Here is a 27,353-nt window from a genome sequence, read left to right as displayed (position 1 = left end):
GCTCTGAAGAAAAAATCTGAATGAACTCTGCATTCCAGGTCCCTTTTATACCCATATGTCCAGGGGAGTGGCATGCAAATTCTAATTTCCAATTCTCATTGGCCTTTTCTCAAAGATATGAGGTGTTTTGGGGCTCTCAAGAGCGACCCCTAGTGTCACTACATCGATACAATGTCAAGTGAGTGACAGAAGGGGAACTCTGTAACGATTGACGTCACTGTACAACATTTATACCATTAGCATGGCAATCTGACATTAAACATAACATTTGTAAAGAAATTACCACTGAAAATCAAACCTGTGATTTAAATAACAACATATTACAAAACATATGTCATTTCACTACTTAAACACAAAAACTGTGCCACAAATAATCTCAAAATAAAACGGCTAAGGGGCGGGCGCCATTTTGGCCCATTCACTTGCATTGAACGACCATTTCAATTGTTACACTCATTACAATAGTGGAAACTCAAACTTTAGAAAATTCGACATCTATTAAACTAACAAATTATTTCACATGAAACCCAAAGTAGATGAATCTTAATATATTATTACATGACAAATTTTGTATTTTGCAACTTTTACATTGAACATACCTGAGAAATCAGGAGAAAAGAACACAAGACACAAATTAGGCTGACCTAACGGGAGGTAATTGAACATCTGAGCTGGCCATCTATCATATGTGGATCTCCTAACTTGGCCTGTGGGACTGTCAGTATTGGGGGTCAGGCTAGGTCTCCTTGAATCCCCTTCCCATTCCCTGGCTGGTCCAGGAGCCTGATTACTCTCAACTTCTGGCAGAGACCTTGACCGAGCTATGTGCCCAAGGTTCCCAAGACCCATTTTAGGGAGGATGTGGTGAGCCTGCAAGCCATGCCCCCGGAGGAGGCAAACCCTGCTCTGTTGCAGGATACTCCATTTCCTGTCTCTCTTCAGGTTCATCACATTCACAGTGTTGTTCTGCAGGTGCCTCTGTACAGGTAGTTTTCTTTTCCTTTACAGGTATTTCACTGGGTTGTTGTCATGAAGGATTCCAGTAGGATGATTGCAGGTAAGTTCAGGGTCATTCATTTGGTTATTTGGCATTTATAGCCTGCAGTAATGCCCGTCACTCATCTCCATCAGTATGTTTATCACTGTCTTGTGCTTGTCTGACTTGTTGTTTTGTCTGTCTATGCTTTCTCACCTTTATAGGTGCTATTGTTGGAACATCAACAATACACTGGATTGTCATTCACTTATTCTTTCACATTGTAGATGGTCTTCTCCCAGTATGACCTCAATTTTCCTGGTCCTCCCCACTCACTTAGATTTCTCATGAGTACACGGTCGCCAGGCGCTTGAGTTTTTCTGTTTTCAGAAGCAATTCTGTATGCCTCTGTCATTCACTCAGGCCCATTTTTTCTTGTAACCTCTGGGTCTTATTTCCCTCTTCAGGCATTAGTCTGAACAACAGGTCAGTTTGGAAAGCGTGGATGACGTCCGTTCAGTTAGTAAAAGGGTGAGTATCCTGTTGCTTCGTGTCATGTGCAATTCTAGGTGTGGACAATCTGAGGTAGTGGTTCTTTCCATCTTTTTCCTTTTATTCCAATGTCCTTAACATCTGTAACAATGTTCGACTGGATTGCCCTGCAGATGATATGGGGAAGTTCTAGAATGTCCCATTCCTGCAAACTATTCGTTCTCGAATTCTCGACCTTGGTCATGGTGTAGTTTGGCCAGAAACCCAGGTATAAAGTCATTAAAGATCCACTCTGCCGCTGTTTTCCCTGACATGGCTCATGTTGTCATGTAGGTGCTTGAAGTAGGTGTTTGTTAATACTTTGCAGGAAAAATGAACAAACGTCTTTGTGTGGTTTTATGATACAAGAGTCCTCCTTCTAAGTGAAATTTTCTCCATTTGTGCATCAGCTTTTTGACAGCACCTCTGGCTCTTTGTATCATACTATTTGAGAGTTCCATTGGATTCCTTAAGCTTGATTATTTCTGCAATATCTGTGTTTGTTCTTTGTGCTTTTATCAACTCATCAGGGTCAATCTCTTCCAGGCATTACTGAGTACTGTATTAAGGTCAGAATCAGAATCAGCTTTATTGCCAAGTATGCTTACACATACAAGGAATTTGTCTAGGTGACAGGAGCTTCCAGTCAACAACAATACAAACAATACCAAAAACAGCAGCAAGACATAGGTAATTAAAAACAAAAAAGAACACAAAATAAATAATTATACATATACGTACATACACTCACCTTCATACATACCCACATACACACACGTCGTGCAAATCTAATACAATCTGTTATATAAAGAACAAAAAACAGTATATTATGTACAGAGCAATGTAAGTAATGGCAGAAGTGGATATGTTGGATAATATAAATTAAAATTAAAATTAAAATTAAACTGTGTATTGCACATAATTATTGCTCAATGGGGCAATTTAATTGTTCATTAGATGGATGGCCTGAGGGAAAAAACTGTTCCTGTGTCTGACGGTTCTGGTGTTCAGAGCTCTGAAGCGCCGGACAGAAGGCAACAGTTCAAAAAGGTAGTGGTTCTGTGACAGGTTCAGGACTACAACCCAGGCAACATCTTGTCACTCTGTAGCTCTACTCCCTTCCCAGGTGGCCTTGACTGCTTGGCTGGATAGTTCTTCTGTGCATTCCGTGATGTATTATGTATTAATTTTTATCAATTGGAAATCGGGAGAGTGTGTCGGTGTCCACTTTTACTTTTCCAGGTCGGTGCTTGATATAAAACCTGAAGTCTGAGAGACTTATCCCTCCTCCTCTCCTTGTTTTTCCTCTGAATGTTTCTGTTGCACTCTTCTTCACTTGCAATAGTTTGTAGATGGGCTTGGTGATTCGAGAGAAGTCCTGGACATATGAGCGATAGTAGCTCAGGAAACCTAGCATTTTGCAGACCTCTCCACCAATGGTCGGCGTTTTACTTCTCAATGCAGGACTGCATCTAGGTCTTTTGGATCAATGCAAACTTTTGTCAGGAGAGACTAGTTGTCCAACATACTGCACTTCCTTTTTAAACATCTCACACTTGGTCAGTCTCAGTTTAACACCATGCCACTGGAGTGCTTGTAGTGCTATTCAGAGTCCTTCAACAGGTTTTACATACACAGGTGACTGTTGCGGAGTAGGGAGATTTGGACTTGCTAATCCACCCCTTTGCAAGAAGATCCTGTATGTATTATTTTACTTCTTTGTACAGGGGCTTCGGAACTGAGGTGTATGATCGCTGAACAGGGATATCATCTGTAAGATTGATGGCTATTTGTAAGTTCGGAATGCAGCCCACATCTTCATCATTATGTGCAAATGCCAGTGATTCTTCATAGAGTATTTTCCTCACTATGATTTTTTGTTCCTCTGTCAAGTGACTTAGATCCATGGGAGGATCCCACCGTAATGTGGCATCAGTTCTGTTTCTGCTGTTGAGGTCTTCATGAGTTTTAGCACAGTTGACTTCAACAGTGGCAGATTCAACTTGCTGGTCAGTCTCTGCAAATTTTGCAATCGGCTGTATACTCGTGTGCTTTCCTATAAGAACTTTAATGAAAGGGCTTTGTGTTTTACAGACTTCCAACAGACTATCACCCAGGTCAAGCTGATCAAGCTGGCAGTTTTCTTAACTGAATTCTGTACAGTGCATGGCTCATACTCAATGTTTGTGCTGCTCTGTCTTGAAGCAAACATATTACCTTTTGTTAGAGTCCCTTGACTCGATACAGAAACTGTTGCCGGGTGTCATGCTCACACTATCTGGTGCTCATCAGCTTTTAGAAAAGCTTGCTGCTGCTCTTTTAACTTAGATGAGACTGTAGGAAACTTTTCAGTTCAGTCACAGTAAGATCATCTTAGTTAATGAGCATATCTTTGAACTGTCCTGGTTTAATTTTGCACAGAACAACTTGAATGATCTCACTCTCTGTGTGGTTTGATTTGTGGTCTTCGTCAATCTGCTTCCACAAACTATTGTAACTGATGTCTGAAGTGCTGTCACCTACCTGACCCCCATGTACTTTTAATTCCTTGCGCTGGAAGTATGGCAAGTCTCTCATGTACATCATGCCATCAGTCTTGGGGTGTGGTAAGTACTCAGTGTGAGGTAGTTGCTTTGCTTTTTGAGTGTTGTCCTGCTCTGTGAGGGATTTTCTATTTTGCAAACTGTAGGTGATATTTGTACTCTGACAGCTTTCTACCTAATTCCTCATAGCCAGAGAGTAGCTTTTGATACTCACAAAAGTATCTACTGTCTGTCTGTATCTACACTTGCAGATGTGGATGATGAAAATGTCTGCATGTGTGTGGTTGCTGACAGTGTCTATGTATGTGTAGCTAGTGAGGGTGTATGTTTGTGCATATCATTTTCAACCAAAATAGACACAGGCTGGTCATACACAACACAGTTACATAATTTTAGATGAGCTCATCAATAATGTCTTTCAAAAACTGCGCATACCCTTCATCTTCCAATTCAGTTAAAGTGTTGCTTTGCATGTAGGAAGAAATTAAATTGAACAACTTTCCACATCATCCCTGAAGACAGTTGAGGAATCAAGACCTGAAGCTGGTGTGATGCTATTAACAATTTGGAAGAGTTCATCAACAGCCAATGTGTGAAGGCTTTCTTGATTTTCCAGATCAGACCTTTACTTTTGTTGGCCATCTTGCTCAATTCCAGAGACCTTGGATTTGATGTTTTGTACAACTTCTCAGTCAGGTCAGTCCTTTCTCTCGTCGGCAACCTTGCTCAGTCCCAGACACTTTTGGACATGCAGTGATGTACTTCCTCTCAGCCAGGTCACCTGCAGCTGCTTCAGATTTACACATGCAACCCCGCTGTGGTGGTCATGGGCCTTGTTGTCGTGGAAGTATAGACTTCAAGATCAGTCTTGCAGTCTGGACATGGATATCGGTGGAACCTCCAAAAATCTGTTACAGGTCCCAGGCATAGGACCTGAATAATTTTTGCCTGATAAATCAGGAGAAAACAAGACAAGACACAAATTAATTTCTTTCCTCAGGCGTGGCTTGTCAGCATCTTTATTAAACTAATTTAATTTATTTATCTTAATCTGAAAAATATGTCTTCTTAATAATAAAATAATTTTTCACAATTACAACATATCAGTTTCTTAACAATCCACTTTGATATAGTATCACTTTGTCTTTACAACTTCACCATATGTGAATAATAATCACATTTGTAATCACGTACACACACACACACATACATACATACATACATACATACATACATACATACATACATACATACATATATATATATATATATATATATATATATATATATATATATTTAAAGCTATAGTAATAATTTTTTATTATATATATTCTACCTCTGGTAACACATCAACATATAATTCACTCAAATGCTTTAATATTAAACAATGACCCACAAAGTTAGCCATTTTTAAGGCTTTCTTTTGTTAACAATGCTGAAATATAACTGTGCTGGGTGTAAGTAAAACTCAGTAACGTTTGACGTCACTGTACAACATTTACACCATTATTATTATAATCTGACATTAAACAACATTTGTACAGAAAAAAACCCCACTGAAAACCTAAATCAAACATGTGATTTAAATAACAACCTATTACATTGACATATGTCGTTTCACTACTTAAACACAAAAACTGAGCCGGAAACAATCTCAAAATACAATGGCTAAGGGGTGGGTACTATTTTGTCCCATTCACTTGCATTGAACGACCATTCCAATTGCTCTGTTACACTCAATACAATGGGGGAACTCAAACTTTATAAAATTCATCATATATTTTAAACTATTCTTTCACGAATTCTTTCAAATGAAACCCAAAGTAGATGAAGCTTAATATGTTTTGACATAAGAATTTAGTATTTTGCAACTTTTACACTGAACATACCTGAGAAATCTGGAGAAAAGAAGACAAGACACAAATTAATGGCTTTCCTCAGGTGTGGCTTGTAAGCGTCTGAGAGCTGAAAGTTCACGTGGCACTATCATCCATAAGCAGTGCTCCCCTTGTGGCTGCAACAGTACTGACCCATTGAAAACACAGCATTTATATTGACAACATAAAAATAGCTCAGGCAAATAAATGATTTTTAATACAAAATAAACACTCCTTTTAAACAAAAATGTGACCATACATTTGTGTATTATCAGGAATAAATGTCAGATTGAGGGTAAATTAAGTAAATTAAAGTGAATGTTGAGTGTGTGTGAAAATCGGTCCTTGGACACAACATGTGAATTAGTCCTGATTTGACACCAGTCAGAAATTAATTTGTCTACAATGGGGTAAGAACTGCCTGAACAAGTTATGCAGGGGTGTTACCCGGGCAACCGCACATCCTGTGTTCATTCTCTGGAAAGGGCTGCACAAAGGACACTGGGCTCCTACACAAATCCACCTATCGTTGTTCACGAAGACTGACGCAGGCATGCAGCTGCATCTTTCTATCTCAGAAAGAGCATTATGCGCTTTCTTCACCCTCAAGGCACTCAGCAGTAAACCACCGACTCATTCCCTAAACCATTTTTTCTCAATTCCACATGCGAATTCCACATCATGAGTTCGCCTCTCTCTTTAAATGCAAACTCATGTCAATTATAGCTCTGCAATGAATCAAAGGAAGTGGAAGCTGTGCCTCTGTACTGTAGCAGAGACATTACAAGGGAGGAGATGGACAGCTATATACTATGGACAGCTATATACGGTATATGAATGTGAGAAACGGGAAGTCCTGTCTTACACTTACAAAGGGGCCATTCACACTGAACACATTTTTGCAAGTGTTTTCCTATGTAAACATTTTGACATTTTGATTTGAGCTAAAGAAGCTAAATTTATGATATCACTTTTGTCAGATTTTATTGCTGATTTGAAATATTCTATTTGATCATAATCATGATAAACCATTTTGGGAATTTCAGTCTTTCCACATTCATGTGATAGGAACTGTAGGAGCTTTCATGACTAAAAATATATGCCTGGGGTCATTAAGAATATGACTGCAGAGTGAAATGACTTGCCTTAGAGGATCTTTGGCTTTAGTATGAAGGGCAAATTCACTAAACGGTTTTGCACACTATATTTGTGCACTGTATTTCAGCACAAAAATCTACATCTTATTCGCCACCCACAATCTAATTTAACGAGGCACTAAATGCGCTGAAATAGCACTTTGTTGTGAGGATTTAAAATGAGTCTTTCTTTTTTTTTTTTAAACACGCCTCCTTTCTATGTCAATTAGGCCTTATTTATAAAACTCAGTGCAACTTTCCTGGCACAATTAAAGTCTAATATATTACCAGCCACGGAAAGCATTATTAAAAAAAGATGTTTGTGTACATTTTTATTGCTAATGGCTGCAGTTATCCATCAATTTATGTTCAAATGATGGAGAAGAGCATTATAACAGAGCATATGTCCAGACACGGGGTGTAGTCTAACACACTTTCTGCATTTTAAATGACCAATTCAGGCGCCTACATACCAGTGGTGGGGCAATGCTGTACAGTCCCAGTAAACTATGCCAGAATGCGGTAGCCTGCTTCATTCACAAAGCTCTCTGCACCGACTTGCAAGATGCGGAATTGCACCGTGCACATTCACAAAACTTTTGGCTAGGTTTGTTTACTAATTTGCATAATACCTTCAGACTGATCACGCTGTAAATTTGGTAACAGCAGGTAAAAAGATTTTCTGATGAAATCTTTCAATGTTTACCAAAATACGAATCACTGACATCCTGCACCCCCCTCCAATTAATTTTTTTTTGAACATGGCGGTAGCGTAGTGGACTAAATCACAGAACTAGTAAGCAGAAGGTTGCCGGTTCGATCCCCACAGCCACCACCATTGTGTCCTTGAGCAAGGCACTTAACTCCAGGTTGCTCTAGAAGGATTTCCCCTGTAATAAGTGCTTTGGATAAAAGCATCTGCCAAATGCGTAAATGTAGATGTGAATGATATAATACTGACAACAGAAACACAGATTTTATTACCTTTACCCTCTAACCCAAACCGCAACCCTAAAGCTAACCGTCAGTGGACTAAAAATTTAAGTTTCGTGAAAAAAATGCAACCTCCTTATCACGCTCACCATTGTTTGTGTGAACAAGATTACTTCCTGGTTGCAAAAATGTCTGATGGAGGATGGCGCTGGATGGCCATAATCACGTTGATCATGATGATCATGTTGATTTGTTTGTAGAATCAGGTGCTAAAACAAAGCAGACAGAGAATGCAAATAAACTACATTATCAGTAGGTGCAAATTATCCTTAGAAAACTCCCCCTCTTGCTCTAGCTAACATGAGCCAGTGACTGCAGCTATAGCCTTGTACAGTAAGGATGTTGCTGTCTCTCATTGCAGTTTCATTTGAGTTTTTTACTCATCAGTATCTGGCATGGCATGATTGGGCTGGTATTGTTTTTAGGGGCTACTGGGACACATGGCGTTGGGCTGTCACAGCAGTGGGACCATAATTGACAAAAGTGTTTGATGCCGGCAGTGTGCACTGATGATGAGTGTGCTACATGCTAAACATTAAACCCCCATTTTATCACTCTGCCTCCGCTCTCTCTCCTCAGCACTTCCTCTTTCAGCCCAACATGCAATCTTTATTATTCCCTTATTGAGCCTCCTTTCCCACAAATTCTCATCCCTTTAACGTTTTTTCCTTCACATTCTCGCTCTCTCCTTCCCCATCATTGTTTCACTGTGCTTCTGTGTCTGATGAAGCAAGCACTGCCACTACAGAGTCCAAGATGTGGATCACCGAATCAAAGAAGCCCGGGTGGCGGGGCACCGATGTCGCCTTCATGCTTCCAAGAAAAGGCTGCATCCCAGCAGAAACAGCTCATCCTTTAAATGAGTAATCCTGTAATTCTGTGCATCAGTGGTCCCCTCCCCCTAGTCCTTCTTTTTCTGATAAGAGTACTTAGCAGAGGGAGCAGTCGAAAGGAGAAGCCAGCAAGGGAAATGTATATTCAATATAGGAAGTTATACATTAAGTTTACCTTCTGCAGGGTGCACTAAAAAATGTTTGCACCTTCTATAAGGTGCACTTAAGTAAAAAGGAAAGTCTATGCATCAAAACTAATGTCAAGATATGATAATTTAAATGTTGGCTGATATAATTATTTAAAAACTTTCATTTTCACTCTAGTGCATAAAACTCCAAATATGTCTCTAGGACAAAGTGACTCAAAATGTTGGAGCAGGTCACTTATGCAGTATACTATTTTGCAATAGGTTAATATAACTAAGTCAATATACAGTAGATTGCTAGGAGTGTCATCCACATAAATGTTTTACATTTGTTTTACTTTCTATCCTACAAAGGAACTGAAAAAATGATGTGATTAATTACAATTAGTAATTTATCAGATTATAGTAAACTATTTAGTAATCTATAAACAGATTTAACCTTTTGACAGCTGCCTAGAAAACATGTACCTCTGTTTGGGAATCATTGGTTTGATGGACCTGCTTAGTATAGTGTTCTGTCAATGAGTATTGTGAAAATAAGAGTGGGAATATGTGTCTTGTGTGTGTTTATAAATCAGAGTGAGTGAAGAAGTGTTAGAGCATGTCAGTTCTTGCACAAACATGTGGATGTAAGAAGGATGCAAAACACAATTGAAATGAGCCTATGTAAATTAAAAATGGAAGTGAGCAATTTCTGTGGCACTACAATGTCACCAAACAGAATTGCAAACATACTGATTGTTTTCAAACAAGTTTCCTGAACACTACCTCCATCTTATATTGGCCAGGCAAAAAATAATCCTGCCACAAACTCAAATTATTTGTTGAGCCAATGTTGCTGTGTCAACCTGGTTGGGTCTCTCAAACAAACAGAGCAATGTTTGACAGCGTTACACGGCCACAGTGTTAGACTTATGGCGATTTCAACCAATAGATATTTTATTTACATTTGTTTCTGCATTTTAAACATGCAGAGGGGAAAGTATTACACACATTGGCTTTAATACAATCATGCAGGTTGGATGGGAGCACTTAAACTGTGACAAGTATGTTTAAGTGTGTAGCTTACGCTCTTGGAAGGTAGTGAAGAGGATACGGAAGCGGCTCTTGCTACTCCCCTCATCTGCCCACATGCGGACCACGCCCATCGCAGACACCAGCATGACGTCATTGGCTACAGTGCTGCAGAACTTGTTCCTCAGGTCCTCCACTGAGCTGCTGCCATCATACACCGCGACAAAATTACGTTTACACTCATTAGAGTTCTGCATCTCATAGTCTAGAAAGCGCAAGTAGATCTAAGAGAGATGAAAAGAAAGAAAGAAAGAAAGAAAGAGAGAGAGAGAGAGAGACACTGAGTGTAATGTCCATTAGAAATCTATCACTTCTAAGACACTGGAAACAAAATTTTCCACAGGAAATAGGCATTTGTCAAAATAAACTTTTTATCCTTCAGCGGTTTCAACGCACCCATCTCACCTGTCATATCAATGACATTTAGATTTCTTGGCAAACTTTATGTACTTGCACAAGACATCTTGGACTCTGAAGTCCAACAAGGCCTCAGGCTGATGTTAATTGCACAGATAGATTAATACCGTGAAAGTAGTGATGAACACAGGGGGTTGTGTTTGCAGTCTGACACATGATTGATAGGTTTCAAAATGATGCTTTGATCAGCCCCATAAACTGATGAGCTCAAACAGTATGCCATTAAACTACATACCAACCCTTTTGAGGTCTCTGAAAAACAGAAAGGTGTTAGCATGTTTTGTTCATACTTAATCTGACCTTGATCGAATTTACATCACGCCTCTCCTCATCCAGAATCTCAAAATCAATTTTTTTGCATTTGGCAGACGCTTTTATCCAAAATGATTTACAGTGCATTTATTACAGGTACAATCCCCTCGGAGCAACCTGGAGATAAGTGCCTTGCTCAAGGTAGTGGCTATGGGGATCAAACCGACAACCTTCTGCTTACCAGTTCAGTGCTTTAGCCCACTATGACACCACCACTCCATACACCTTAACACTACAATTGCATGTGCTTGTTGAACACATAATTTGAAAGGATAGGTTTTTCTGGGAATGATTTCCATTATATGCTGGAACAAGGATGTAGGGATTTGCACCAATTCAGACAAAAGCATCATTTATGTCAGGCACTGATGTAGGGTGATGGGGTCGGGCTCACAGTCGGTATTCAAAAACATCTCTAAAATTTTCAGTGGGATTCAGGTCTAGGTTTTGTGCAGGCCAGTCATGTTTTTCAACACCAGACTGCATAAACCTTTTCATTATTGACCTCACTTTGTGCTAAGTGTCATTAAAAAAAACAATAAAAAAAAAAAACTTTTTGGCAAAAATCCCCAAACTGTTGCCACAAAGTTGGAAACACAATTTACTATATTGTATGCTTTTGCAGTGTTGGGTAGTAATGTATCACATGTAATCTGGATTATGTAATCTGATTACAAAAATCAAGTAGTATTGCAAGTACTAAGTATTGTTAGTAATGAGTCTCACCATGATGTTCCAAAACTATTTGACAGCTTTGAAAGCACCAATATCTCCCCAAAATTAGCATAGAGTGTTCTTCTCCCATTGCCCCTCTTGTCTCTCCAAGGAGCATTTGGATAATGCAGCCCAAATTATGGAGTTATTACTTTTAATGAGCACTCAGTGTTATATTATCAAAAATAAATGGAGCACCCCAGATCTACCAATGAGTATAGGGGCTTGAAAGTTACTCAAGTGCTCTGTAAATCTTCTCCATGTAATAGCATTTGGTTTAGCACATTAGTCTTTTATAGGGCGACCAATTTGTGTGACATGCAAGTCACATTGATCAGTTTGTCCTTGTCACCCTCAGTATCCTCACACCTGCAATATACTTTAAGTAATGAACTAAAGGATTCATATCCTTTCCAGAATGGTCTGGCATGTACATCATCTGCAAAAATTGTGGGGCCGTCACTTATATGCATGCACACACATAAAACCCCAATCACTCTCAATGAAACAAATGAAACGTAGGTTCACCACTCCCCATGTGTTACCCTGAGAGAATTACTGCACATAAAAAGAAAGCAGGTTCACTACATGTGCCAGCTTGTTAACACTTTTTAAACACAGTCTAATATGTAGAATGTGAGGGATGTGTGAAACTGTAATTACACAGAATTTATTTTAATAGGTTGTCCAGATAAATGAATAAATTATGTGGAAGACCTACTGCTAATTAAGAGAGACTAGCATGTTAATTTAACAACTGTTATCCTGGTGTTTATGTGTACAGTCTATGTTAGTGCAATAATATACATTTCCACAGATTTATATCATTGAGGCAGCTGAAAGCAAAATCCAAAAGTTTCTTAAAATGCATGAGAAGTGAATTGCCAATAACTGGCAGTGATGTAAAAACATGAAGGAAGAGGAATTGTCTGTTTTATATACAGTATATAATGTGACAAAATCAAATATTTAATCACAAGATTTGGGCTGTCCACAGGTGCACCAAATGCTGTTACATAGTCATGGCAGTCTTATCGTTGGACACTAATTAGTGTTACTAGCTAAGGCAAGTATCACTTTTTTTGCTCATATTAATTTTTATATTTTCCATCCTAAAGTTTGGCCCATAGCTTGTCCTAAACAGTTTGTACTACAGACATGAATGATACGTAAAATTGTGTGAGATTAAAGAGAAGTGTGCGATTACCTAGAAGTTTTCAAATTGGTGAATGAAACAACATTCAAAAAACGTATGTATACTTTCACTGAAAAGGGGCCTCATACCTGTACATATGTGGGAAATTCTGACGAAACCTGTCAAGAACATATCCTGGTCCTATTTTACTCCAAAATCAAAAGAAACAAATAAGAAATTACATTTTGCACATATTAAATGAAGTTTTATTTTTAGGGACATTCATTTATTTTTACACAGTGATTTTATTTTCATAACAGTTATGCACCACAATTAGAAAAAAAGATGTCCATTTTGATATTCTTATTACTGCAATATGGAAAATAATATGTATGTATTGTGGCATCATCAGAGGGCATGTGCTAGAAGGGTGATAAGTTCCAGCAAGGTGGCTAGAGCAAGAGTTTATCTTAACTACAACTCCCAAGCCACCGCAAGATGAGGCCGGTGGCAAGATGGCAGACCGGTGAGATCAACAATTCCCAAGCTGCCACTTAATGAGGGATAGGTGCAGCTGATGAGGGTGGCTTGCCCTAATAAGACTGGACTTTGTTGTGCACTGAAATTTTTTTTTTGTTTTCTACTATTGCTGAATTGTGACCTTTTCTTTTTTGTATTAACCTATTAAAACACATAATTATTGAGAAATTGCTAAATTTGGATACCACATATGGTGAAGAATGCAGGCATGTGGATGTCTGCTGATGTTCTCTGAAGATCTGGAGGACCACACTCACCTGCTTTCCCAGTTATGTGTCAACCCAGTCAATTTCAAAATGGAGGATTTATTAAGCTCTTTGGTTGAGAATAATTTGACCCAGCAGCAAATTCAGGCAGGCCTGGTGGAGGAACAAAAGAGTGCCAATGATCTCAAAGTCAGGGAGTTAGAATAAAAATGGCACAGGGCACCTCTAAAATATGGGCTAGTGATTTAATCCATAAGATTGGGAAAAAGATGATGTGGAGGCTTACTTGCATGCTTTTGAAACCACCACAGTCAGGGAAAAGTTGCCAGAAGATCAGTGGGCGAGAATTCTAGCCCCATTTTTATCTAGGGAGTTCCAGAAAGCCTTCCTTGATTTAAACTCTGCAAAGGCCAAAAATTATGATCAGTTAAAGAAGGAAGTGTTAAGTAAAAGTGGACTTACCAAATTTGGAAGGGCCCAACAATTCCATGCTTGGCACTTCTAGAGAGAATAGCCTCCACGAGCACAGATGCCAGGAAATGTCTAGAACTGGACCAGAGAACCTCAACAGATGTAGTTGAGTCCTTAGTAGTGGATAAATACATGAGAAACATTTGATAAATACATTTGCTTGCCATACGAAGCAAAGAAATTTGTGTATCAGAGTAACCCTACTTCACCCAAAGACTTAATCGAAGCAGTAGAAAGGTTTCAAGCAAACATGGACATGCAAAATGCCTGATCACAAGACACTCCCTGTTCACAGCTGAAATCGTGCCTCAAAATCTCTAGCATGGTCCAGCACACCAAGGGGAAACTCCAGCCAGCAAGTCGGAAGCTCGCAGTACAAAATGAGGATGAGTTATAAGTTTGGGGAAGTATGACACATTTCATGGTAGTGCCCCAAGGTAGATGAGCCCATGCCGACCGCAGAATCTTCGAGCTGCCAGAAAGACTATTTATTTTCTGTGCTGTTATGAGACTCCGCTTTCCATGACCTGTCCTGTGTCGGTCAACAGCCGGGATGTAGAAGCGTTGTTGGACTCTGTTATCATGATCAACCTTGTCGACATATCCTTGGTTAACTGTGAGGAAATCTCCAGGAAAAGTTCCCTGCCAGATTCATGTGTGCATGTAGACACCGGTTTCTACCCCACGTCTGCCATAACACTAGTCACCACGAAGGGCAAATGCCCCATAGGGGTGGTAGACGCCTTACCTGTACAGCTATAAATTGGAAGAGACCAATATTCCATAGACTATGTCAGGATATACAGGTGAGGAGATCAAGAGACCCACAGCAGCCAAAAAGTAAAACTAGACAGGAGACAAATAAACATGTGAGTAAAGATGTTCAAAGATTAACCCATCATTCTTTCCCAGTAAGAACCCGCACAGCTGCTGGCGATGAATCTGAGGAGACGGAGTCAGTCTCGGAATGAGGAGCCAAGCAATCCCAACCAGCCAGACTGAGTCAGGCAACCACAGGAGGCAGTCCTGGGGAGGCAGAGACAGCCTGTGAACAGGAGACAGAGCAGCCTCAAGGAGATGACAACAGACTGGAAATTCAGGAGCCCCAGTGACTGTCAGGCCAGTATGGAACAGCACAACTGAATTACCCCACACTTGTCAATGCTTTGAGGAACATGAGAATAATAGAAGGTGTGTGTGTGTGTTACTGGGTGAGCGTACGCTGGTCTGTCTGACTGCCGCTGCTCCCCGGCTTGACCCTTTTATACTTTTAAATTAATCTGGTTTTTGTTCAGTTTCATGTTGCATTTATATTATATTTTGGTGCAACTGTATTTGAATGATAAGCTGCTGGTCGCGGAGCGCCTGAAATACCTAATCTTTCATCCACTAAAACGCCAGCTTACCTTGGTTGAGGTTCAGCACTCACTTGCTTGTGTTTGGATGGACTCCCGGCGGTCTAGGATCGACTGTGCTTGGCTGGATGATAGCTGCTAGTAGCGGTGAGCGTCTGAAAGACCTGCCGCCTGCCTGCCTGCCTTTCATCCTCTAAAACACCTGCTTTCCTCGGGGGAGGCTCGGCACTTGCTGCCTTGTGTTTGGATGGACTGGTGGCCTGGAATCGACTACTCTCAGCCTACAGCTGCACTGCAGGTTAAGTCCCTTCTGCTCAATGCTCTGGTATGTTACAGCTGTATTAATGTTCTTGGTCCTCTCTATCTTGCTTCTTCAGCTCTTGGATATTATATGTGGCTAGTTATGGCTCTCTTCTACTCATCTCTGGATCTGCATAATCTGAACTCTTTATATCGTCTTTCCGTGGACATATATAATCACTGTGCTTCCTTGGAAATTCTACATTGCAGTAATTTCATTCCGTCGTTCCTCTTCAATCCTGTGAATCCGTTAAATCTCTGTTCAATTAAGTTTTCATCTCCAAATACTGAAAAAGCTGAGTCGCTGATGGTGAGGATGGCCTTGATAAATGTGAGGTCACTATCTAACAAATCATTCATTTTAAATGACTTTTTCATCTCAAATTCGCAGCTTGACTTTTTATTTGTGACTGAAACATAGCTGAAACGAGATGAGTTATCATCTCTTGGTGAACTTTCTCCACCATATTGTGCCTTTTTTTAGCACTCCAAGACTTTCTGGTCATGGTGGGGGTGTTGCAACTGTTTTTAAAAACAAACTTAAAAACAAAAATTGTGTCTCACTGTGATACACTTTTGATTCTAGGACATTTTAATAATCACCTTTGTTGTCTGTCTAAACCTTTGGTGAAAGAGTTTTTATGCCTCATTGAATCTTTAAATCTGTTACAATTAGTTTTTAGCCCTACTCATAATTTGGGGCACACATTGGACCTGGTGTTATCACATGGTTTTCCCATAACTAATCTGAGAGTAATTGATGCTGCTATTTCAGAGCAATTGCCAATTGTGTTCTTCCCACCTCAACTTGCTCTCAGTCTGTAAGTTATTTTCATTTCATTCAACCTTCCACTACCACTTTATTTTCAGAGTACTATCAAGCTAACTTCGGGGATGCTGTCTTTGACAAATTAAACACTGAAGAGATGGTGGAGGTTTTTACTAAATCATGCTCCATTTCTATAGACTTTGTTGGTCCACTTAAGCCCAGAAAAAGAGTAAAGGCACCAGCCAGCCTTGGTTAAATGAGAACACCTGCTCTCTTAGACAAGAGTGCCGCAAGGCAGAGCGAAAGTGGAAAAGAGACAAACTCCAAGTCTCGTTTGAATGTTTAACTGCATGCTTAAAGTGTTACCAAAAGTATTGCTGAAAATGCTAACCGACCGAGAATGCTGTTTAAGACTATTGACTTTTGATCCCTCACCAGCTCCTTCTCTTGTTCCATCTCGGGAAACCTGAGAACTTTTTAAAAAATGTTCTGATTATAAAGTCTTGGAGATCAAGGCTTCCATTAAGCCATCATCATATGAGCCCCCTTTGATTTATTCACCAACAGATTTGCTAACTTGTTTTCATCCAGTTACCTCTGCTCAGCTAGCAGATATTGTTTCCAAGGCAAAATGCTCCAGCTGTGAGTCAGATGTCATCTCAACTCGTCTTTTCAAGGAAGTGTTTGTAACCTTGAGCCTGGCTTTAACAGCATTTATTAACAGTTCTCTAGCAAATGGAGTTGTACCTGCTAGTTTTAAACATGCTGTGGTTCACCCTCTGCTTAAGAAACCCCATATTGACCCATCTATCCTTACAATTTCAGTCCTATCGGTACTGGTTCGTATGCAGTGCTTGTCTTGTTAGATTTAAGTGCTGGATTCTATATAATCGATCACAGTATTCTGTTTCATTGGTTGGAAAAGTTTGTGGGTATTCAGTGCGTTGCCCTGCAGTGGTTGGAATCTTACCTCAAAGATAGAACCTTCTCAGTGAGCATTGGGAAGTTTTCTTCTTCGTCGGTACAAATCAGTACACTGGTAAAGGGCAGTTTCTTTCATCTGAGATCGGTTACGAAATTAAAACTATTTCTACCCCCCCGAAAGATTTGGAGACTGTAATCCACGCTCTCATAACATCACGCCTGCTAACGCCTGGACTACTGTAATTCCCTATACTGTGGCCTACCTCAAACCGCGATCTCTCACCTGCAAATTGTCCAAAATGCTGCAGCGAGACTTCTTACCGGAACTAAAAAGAGGGATCACATTTTTCCAATTTTGGCAACTTTACATTGGCTTCCTGTAAAGTTTAGAATTGATTTTAAAATTGCTGTTTTTGTGTTCAAGGCTTTAGCTGGTGTTGCACTAAAATACATTAGTGACCTTCTGATCCCTTACTCTCCCCAAAGAGCACTTAGGTCTAGTAATCAGCTTCTCTTAACTGTCCCACGTTATCACTGTAAACTAAGGGTGGTCGGGCCTTCTCTGCTGCAGCACCTAAACTTTGGAACAGTCTGCCCGTAAATGTGAGGTTTGCTGCTTCACTAGCCAGTTTTAAATCGGCTCTTAAATCTTATTTGTTCTCTCTGGCTTTTGATTAAGATTAGTTTAAGTCAATGTTTTCTGATTGTATTTTATTTATTGTGTATATATTGTATGCTGCATGTTCTTCTTTAATGCTTTCTTTTTATATGCTCAATGTTTTATTGTACAGCACTTTGGTGCAACTCTGTTGCTTTTAAATGTGCTATAGAAATACATTTTGACTTGACTTGATTTGAATAGACAGGGGTAATTTCCATTTAATCTATCCTAATTTTGCTATTAAGAAGGGTTTGCTATGTGAAGTTAAGAAAGAGGGGGAGGAAATTCTGGAACAGCTGTTTGTGCCCCAACCACATAGAGCCACAGTACTCCAGCTAGCCCATACCCACCTGTTAGGAACACACCAAAGGGTTGAGAAAACCAAAGAAAGGGTTCTAAATATGTTTTTTTTGGCCAGGCATTCACAAAAATGTGGATAACTATTGCCGCAGTTGTCCTGAGTATCAGCAGATAGCACCAAAGCCTTCTTACCGAAATCCACTGATTACCCTACCATCATAGAAATGCCATTTTAAAGAATAGTGGTCCTATGCCAGAGTATGTGAGTGGAGTGGAGCGGCAACAATTTCCCTTCCGTGCTCAAAGCATTCTTTAATCACTCCGGGTTGTCCAGGCGATCTTTCAAGTTAAGACAAGTTATTTAACATGTGTTGTAAATATTGTCTATTGAAAGTCAAAACATTTTAGTTATGAAGCATTTATTTGTAAGAATAACGCTAGTTATTTCTGGAAATAATTACATGACCGTCGGGTGTTCATCGGACAGTCTCAATTTTTAAGCTAATTTAAGTTAAGCTTGCTAAATAAACATTACCTAGCAATACTATGTACATTTTTAACTAAATATCAATAACTTGTTTGCCAATTTTGTCACATTTATGTGACAAATCCACCTTAAGTAATGTGAGGCAGAGAGCAGATGCTGTTCAGACCTGCCTGGAAACTGGCCAGCTAGTTAGATAAGTTATCTAGCTTGTTGATTTTTCCAATGTATCTTTCTATAATTTAGAAGCCTTACCCATCCATCAAACATACATCATTTAGATTGTGTGTAGCTTCCTGTTCACAAGGAAAGTGTGAGAGGGCTGTCTGCACTTTGACATTCTGGTTAGGCTATTCAGGGTACAGATTTGTGAAGAACACACTGCTGTCTACCAATTGTGTACTTTTTTTCTGTTGTTAATATGGATAGAGACTATGGCTCCCTGCTCAGCACCCTCAAGAGGATGATTAGCCTTAAATAATCATACACATATTTATATAATTTGAAAGCCCTAGTTCTTCCCTTCAATATGGTATTTACAGTTCTGGTGTGTGATGTTAAATGAATATAATATGAATTTGGATATGAATATCATATTCTGACACCAAATGGAATATTTTGAATTTTGGGCTCAGGTTTTGAAGGGTTAAATGAAAAATAAATACACAATACTAGAATAAAAGCTACAATGTGCTTTATTAGAACACTAACATTAGCCCAAGAATGAATTTAATAATTTTTATAGCTTACTTTTAAAAAATATCGGCAGCATTCTCTGGGTTTGATCAATTCAATAAATTGCTAGAATAAATTTGCCAGCCTTGGCAAATCTTCAATAAATTGCTAGATGCAAATAAATAAATAAAACATGAAATAAAAAACATAAATTACCAAACTATTTTTTTAAAATAAATTACCAGAACATAACCAAACTTTAAATTAAATAAAATGAATAAATTACCAAAACCTATGTATTATTGTCTTATCAAAACTAGATAAGACTGTCAAAATAATATGTCTAATTCAGAGTTCACTTTTAGAAATACTAGCATTTGAATTTTTTAACATTTTAAATCTTCCTCTATTCACATTTGCTGAGCTTATTCATCTGCAATGTATAACGCATAAATTAGCCTACGGCACTAAAATAGATTTAGATGGAAATTGATTAAAGTCAAACTATGCAATATTAACATGTTGATTAGTTAAGTTGGTGTTTTATGTCGTTAAATGTTTAATTCTATTTAATGCGGGACATAAAAGCCTACAGTTAAGATTGAGGTGCATTAGATTAGAATGTTGATATGATTATTCAAAATATTTAATAGGGGATATATTTATTACTGACCTTTAGATTGTCTCTCCACATGTGAATAGATTATAATCGTGTTTTTTGGACATCTTTTAGGATTTCACAACAAATCTTTGATTGTTGCAGTCACGCCTCACTTGTGTTCTCCTTCGTCATCCCATCATTAATTTTCACTATATGCCATTTGACATAAGAATAAAGAGATGAGTCACAAGCATGTAGTTAATTCAAGCTTAACTCAATAATAGGGAGCGTGAAAACAGAAAGCAAAAGTAACCTTCGCACTGGAGGTCTAACATTACCTAGTGCCACTAGATTTTAAATTAGTAATTTGTTTAATCACATTCTTTCTGGTTATATCAGAAAATCCATCTTTTCTACATGCCAATAGTGTTTAACACTGCTTAACACATGGTGAATTATTGCATTACCAGGTGTTTTGCCCATGATGGAGCATTAGTGGAGTGCTCTTGGAGCAAGAGAAAACAATGATGCTCCGATTTTTTAAAAACCTGCTCCTCGCTCCAGGCAAAATCATGCCGCTCCACTCCTCGCTCCGCTCACATACTCTGGTCCTCAATGATCAAGGAACACCTTTTATGTCCAAGGTCATGAAAGAACTCTTGTGCCCTGTTAAAGATTAAACAGTTAAGAGCTGTGTACATCCTCAGGCAGATGGGCTAGTCGAACATTGTATCAAAACCCTCAAACACATCAGTCATTGACAGATGGATGAAACTGAGACCAACTTTTGCCATATTTGATGTTTTCAATAAGAGAGGTGCCACAGGCCTCTACAGGGTTCTTACCTTTTGAATTACTGTACCCTTTTAAGCCCAGAGGTCTTAGATACTAGAATCCTAGAGAGGTGCTGTTGAGTAGTCTTCCTCTCAGGCAATCCAGTGAACCCCACAAGAAGAGGTAAATATGAGCATTGACCTGACCCAACAACAGAGACAGAAGGTGCTGAAGCTAGTGGATCGCAACAAGGATGTCTTCTCCACTGTTCCAGATCACACCCAGAAAAGGGAAGTATACATAGCATATTAACCAAGGAGTCAAAATTTGATGCATATCCCATGCCCCACATAGATAAGTTGATTGACCGACTGGGTAAAGCCCAATTTATTACAAACTTAGACCTCACTAAAGGTTATTTGGCAGGTTCCTCTGTCCCAAGAATCAAAGGAGAAGACAGCCTTCGCAACCCCCGAGGGGCTATACCAATATGATCATCTACCTTCATGGGGCCCCATCCATCTTCCAGAGGTTGATGGGCTGCATGCTCTGCCCTCACTACAGGTAAGCAGAAGCATGTTTAGATGATGTGGTAATTTATATTTTAGACTGAGAAAGTCACCTAGGCCTGGTGGAGAAGATATTACATTCATGCCGGGAAGCAGGTTTGACTGCAATAAAAAAAAATGCAGTATTGGCTACTGCGAACAATCTAGGTTAGGCCAAGGCCTGTCGCAAAAAGACAGATAAAATATTTTCTGTGATTGGTCAAACACTATAGAAGGTCTGTGTCTAACTTCTCAAGCCTGGTTGCCCCTCTTACAGAGCTAATTACTAATAGACACTCCAGGATGGTGACATGGACCAAGGAAGCAGAGGAAACCTTTAACAACATAAAGAAGTCTTTGTGTGCACAGACCCTCCTGGCTGCCCCAGACTTTAAAAGGGAATTTCTGGTACAGACTGACTCCTCTGAGGTGGCTCTTGGTGCAGTGCTGCTCCAAACCCACAAAGGGGAGGAACACCCTGTGCTCTACATAAGCAGAAGGCTGACTAAGCATCAGAAAAACTATGCCACAATCGAGAAAGAGTGTCTTGCAATCAAATGGGCTTTAGAAACTCTAAGATATTACTTCCTGGGAAGGAAATTTGTGTTAATGACAGACTATGCCGATTCCAATGGATGGCCAAGAACAAGGAGAGCAACGGGAGAATTAATAGGTGATTCCTAAGCCTTCAATAATTTAACCTTTCTGTCATTCACTGGCCCTGTCGCTGCCATGGAAACGCAGATGCCCTCTCCCTTCGAGATGTCCTCTTCAGTTCTGCAGGCCAACCAAAAACTTCAGAGCAAAAGAGGGGGGTAACATGTGTGCAAGAAGGGAGATATGTTCCAGCAAGGTGGCTAAAGCAAGATGATGCATTTACCCAAACTACAACTCCCAAATCACCGCAAGATGAGGCTGGTGGCAACTACAATTTTATTGTAAACATAACTATATAAATTAAAAATTATACATGCTAGCTATACAAAACCATGTTTTCAATATAAAAAACAAAAATTATCTTTATACTCCTTCCCGTACAAACCCAAATGAACGTAATTCTTTGTGTGTGGGTGCAAATCTTGGCAAAAAAACACCAATATCTGATGGTATCTGATAGTTCTACCATGGTATTTTGATATATGATTGCCATATTCACATATTATTGTATTTGCATTATGTTTCACAGTATTTCAAAGAACATCATGAAACTACCATGGTATTTCGATATATGGTTACAGTATTCACATACCATTCTATTTTCAAGGTGCTTCAAAGTAATTCAAAAATACCATGGTACTGCCAATGTACTTTGGTAAATGATTACCATATTCATAGACCTTTGTATTGACATGGTGCTCCCAGGTAATGGCACATGTGCAAAAATCATGGTAATGCCATGGTACTTTTTATGTGTTTTAATGTAGGTTACTAAGTGTATTGATCCTTTTTGGTTGGAAAATGTCTTTACCTGCAGTAGTCATTTACAAGCTGCACAGGTGCTGAACTTAATAAAGACTTTCTTCATCAATGGCAAACGATAGGATGCATTTGTAGGTTTAATTTTATTGGCTGATGGTACTTAAGGAATGCCCCTAGGGAGCTACGTTACAAGCTCCATAAAGGCGCTAATTTTCCTGCCATCGAGTCAGATTTTCTGTTCTTCCTCTGTCTGCCTGTCTTGCGGATGGGCAGTAGTTGCGAAACATTTAAAAATGGGTAATTCGAATGATAGGGCATGGTTATTTCACAGCGGCTTGCGTCCCATTCTGGATTTGAGACATTTTGAAATTCACTCTAATGAAACGTCGATTCAGAATGTTGACGCAGAAACAAATAATGTTACAAGTGCAGCCGGGGGACTGGTTTGTGACAATCAATTTGAAGGATGCTTATATCCATATTCAGATAGCGACGAAGCACAGACACTTTCTTAGATTTGCTTTTGGGGAACCGATTTTGCGTCCTTCCATCCTTCCATTCAGACTTACTCTGGCACCACGTATTTTCACAAAATGAATGGATGCAGCTCTGACACCCTTGAGGCTTAAAAAAGGCGTATGTGTTTTGAATTATCTTGATGGCTGGTTGGCGTTAGCCCACTCAGAGATTCTGGCTGTCCTCCACCTAGATGTTGTTCTAAGCCATTTGAGCAATCAATAGGGCTGAGAGTCAGCCTAGACAAGAGTGTCCTGTTGCCACAGCAATAGACAATGTTTCTAGGTATGGAGCTAGACTCACGGGTGATGCAGACGCACATGTATCCAGCTAGTGTTCTGTCATTACAGCAGTATCTTGCGATGTTCAGAGAACATTTGCGAGAACATTTCATAGGCTTTTGGGACTCATGATTGCAGTGTCCGCTGTCCCTCCCCTGGGATTGTTGCATGCAAGAACTTTTTAATTGCTGGATGAACTCCACAAAGGGACTTCAATCACTGAGGAATACTGGATTGACACATACACTGTCTGGAGATGTTCACAGTGCTGCTCATGCCATGTAGAGACTGGCACATTGCATCCTTCTGTGGGCACAGAACAATGTATTGTCTATGAGATGTACATGTTCTGGGCTGGTTGAATTTAGGGACGGATCTCCTATCCAGACAGGGTCTGATACCCGGAGACCTGTTCATTTGAGCGAGACGTCGCACTTTCCCCTCTGGTTTTCTCTCGCATCTGGCACCGCTGGGCATCGATGCGCATTTATGGAAGTTATGGGTGTGTCCCCTCAATGAGGTGCTCTTTTGAATCATGGTTTATCCCCCGCTGTGTTTGTCAAGTACCATTCTAAATGCTAGAGCTCCATAAACAAGGAAGCTATACATGTTTTTTCACTTCTTGGTGTACAGTGCGAAATGAAAATCCAGTTCACTCCCCTGGCTGTACAGTGCTGGAATTTTTTTCAGGAACGTTTCAGGGCCGGGGTTACCTTGGCAAGTTGACACTATAGCAACTGAACATGAATTCTCTTCAAATTATTTTGTCTCTAGTTTTATGCATGAGGTAAGCAGGCTTATTCAGAGGTTCTTCTGGTTATTGCACCATCTTTGTCCTATTATATAATACATATAATACTGTCAAGCACCAGCAATCAGGGCCAGTGCTGGCAAAATTGGAATCAAAATTGTGATCGTCAGACCGGGTGGGGATGTGGGGTGTGCAAAGTGATAATCTGATGTGGTGCGAGCTTCAAGCCGATCGTCTGCATTCTGTGACTGCTTTCGGGTCCTTGAATAAGTAAGTAAAGGATGGTTAGCAGTAGAGTTTCTAGTGCCCCCCTAGGTTGAGATGGTGCCTCCTAGGGAGTTGGTGCCCTACACAGACTCCGTAATATGCATATAGGGAGTGGCGGTACTGCCAGCGATATAAAGAAAGACAGCACATTTATAAAAAGTTGGTATTTTAAATGGACTGTATGCAATGAATAAGAAGAATAGAAATATGGACTTACGTTGTTTTGTGCATTAGCTGTCTTTGTTGAATGTCAGGCATATTTCTATTACAGTGACACACATTTTTAGGCATGAAAATGTGGTTCAGTATTTGGATGTAGGCTCCGTTAAAATGATAGAGAATGTAAGTATTATTAATCATTTTGATCAAGTGAAACACAAAGCATGGCTAGTTTTAACCTTTTCACGAATAGGGTCTAAATTCCCCTGCAGTGCCCCCTGGAGTGAGTTATTTTTCCAATTTTTTAAATTGACTTATCATGAAAAAATAAAATAAGTACTGTATATAATACAGTAAACATGTGAACAAATGGATTATATCTGCTGTACTGTAAAAAAACAAATGAACAAATAATATCAGCAGTCCGGTTTGCCTATATGCACTGTTTAACTTCTCAGACATTGTGCGTGTGGGCGTGTGTGTGTGTGTGTGTGTGTGTGTGTGTGTATGTGTAAGCGTGCATTAAACTTTGTGGGAACCAAATGTCCCCATAAGGTAGTAAAAACTAATACAAATTAGATCATAAATACTTTTGTAAAAATAAACATAATAATAACAATAACTGAAAAATAAACCAAGAATTTAACTCAAATCTGTTTCATAAAATGGCTACAACAGTGATTGTCAGGGACATCATTTAATGATCCACTTCCACAGTATTTCCAGAGTTTGGACATTAATTTATTAACACCAGATGATGATGAAATCTTCAAGCTGAGTTCAGACTTTGCACAGAAAACAGACTTCTCATATATCTTTCAGCAAAATATCAAATTGTGCTTTGAGCCACTTCATTAATATACAGTATGATACACCAACCGTTTGCATGCAAGATATTACTAACACTCCCATCTATGCCCACTTGCACTGGCATGAAAATTGTGCTTAGAATATGTGTGGCCATGAAAATAGAGCTCAATGAACCCTTCTTTTCATAGAATATATCTTGAATTAAGTTTAATTTTCCTACCACACTAGCAAATATTTATTGATTGTTTGTTTAAGCATAAATCTAACCAGTCTGATGATCATACACAAATTTCCTTCTAAAGGAAATATATCACATTTAAAGGATGTTTTTTTTACTGGAAAACAATGCTGATCAAGGGTTTTAAAAAAAATGTTTATGCTGGAACTGTTGTCTAAAGTGCAGCTCAGAGATGCTCATACTGATGAATTGCTGGAAGCAAATTATAATTGAATAGACACCCCTCCACCCCCATTTCTTTTCCTATCAGCCAATATATCAAATACAGAAACAGCAAGATGTGCGTGTCTTGAAGGTTACAAGCTTGTGCTCTTAATTGGATGAGATATCTGAAGGCTTGTGAGAGATGTGGCGAGGACAGCTATTTGAGCAACAGTAGCTATGTCTGGGGGCAGACAAAATATATTCCCTGCCATCTGTGCTTCAAACAATCCTTCTTGAGAGAATTCTGTGGGCAACCAAATATGATATTGACTGTTAAAGAAAATAATCTCAATCAAACTGAGAATATTAGACATGTATTGAGACCATGTTTAGTTAGATGCTAAGTGTGAGAGGCAGTGGGAATGGAGGGCCCAGTAACTTCCAGTCTGCTTTAACATATTAGTATATCAGCCAACACTTGGGGAGAAGGTACTAAGTTGTGATGACTCATATTTTTAATTTACATAACTCTTCTCATCAGCACTTACAAAAGTCACCAGCAGGGGGAGTAAAGATAATAGATCTAACATATATTTTGCATGGGGTAAGAGGATGTGACTTTTCAGATGATAAATAATAGTATAGTAAATATGGCATTTTGTGGAAAAACTATTGTTATCATGCATGGTTATTTTATGAGATATACAGTAAAGGGAATTTTAAGGGGGAAGGAAATCTCTATTTGGACGGGACAAGTTTACCAGACAAATGTGTGTATGTTATTACTGCAGATGTCTGTAAATGTACTGTCGATTTGAATGGGACTCAAGCGATGTCTGCAGAAATCATAGAGGTGGGTGTGTCTTCTACATTTACACATTGTCGCCACATAACTGACCTATCAGAAAATGTATTGCAGTGCATTAATTATGCAGGATATTTTAAACATGATCATATACTGAATCTGGGATTATTATAAGTAATTGATTGGAATATCTGGCAAAATATAACAGAACTGGTGATATGTAATGAGCGATAGCGAGAACAAACAGACCCAAGAGCAGAGGAAACGTTCAAAGGATTTATTAACAAAAATTATGAGCAGTCACTGGGTTGTGGAATGTCCAAGATCCCAGTACCGGCTGAAGCAGTGGGAAGCGATTTCCAATAGCGTGTGCACCATGGCCGCACAAGGGTCAATCCGTGAAGAGTGTGGGAGTGTGGATGTCAGGAACAGACTCGTAGAATCCTCCATTGAAGCTTAGTGAGGTGCAGAACAATGTCCAGCTGAGATGGATGATCTTCCTCCCGACACGTGGGCAGAGACGAGGTATCCTCCATGGAAGACCAGCTGACACACAGCAAAATTGTAAGGCAAGTACACACCCGATACGCAGGCAACCAACAGATACACGAGACAGAACCAATTAAGCAGAGAGAGTAAGGTTAGTACTCAACATCAAACAACAATCT

General features: G+C 39.4%; 1 protein-coding gene across 3 annotated transcripts in view; it reads right to left on the bottom strand.

The window, feature by feature from the left end:
* LOC127634996 (neuropilin and tolloid-like protein 1) overlaps positions 1 to 27,353 on the bottom strand; it is a 169,918-nt gene that overhangs the window by 32,921 nt on the left and 109,644 nt on the right. For all 3 annotated transcript variants that reach the window (XM_052114802.1, XM_052114801.1, XM_052114803.1), the window contains exon 7: positions 10,105 to 10,333. In XM_052114802.1, coding sequence (XP_051970762.1) covers positions 10,105 to 10,333 — 229 coding nt within the window. The remainder of the gene's footprint in view (positions 1 to 10,104; positions 10,334 to 27,353) is intronic.

Source organism: Xyrauchen texanus, chromosome 42, assembly GCF_025860055.1.
Source record: "Xyrauchen texanus isolate HMW12.3.18 chromosome 42, RBS_HiC_50CHRs, whole genome shotgun sequence".
In the NCBI taxonomy this organism is placed as follows: domain Eukaryota; kingdom Metazoa; phylum Chordata; class Actinopteri; order Cypriniformes; family Catostomidae; genus Xyrauchen; species Xyrauchen texanus.
The sequence above is the reverse complement of the archived record's forward strand: the minus strand, read 5'-3'. Positions and strand labels throughout refer to the sequence as shown.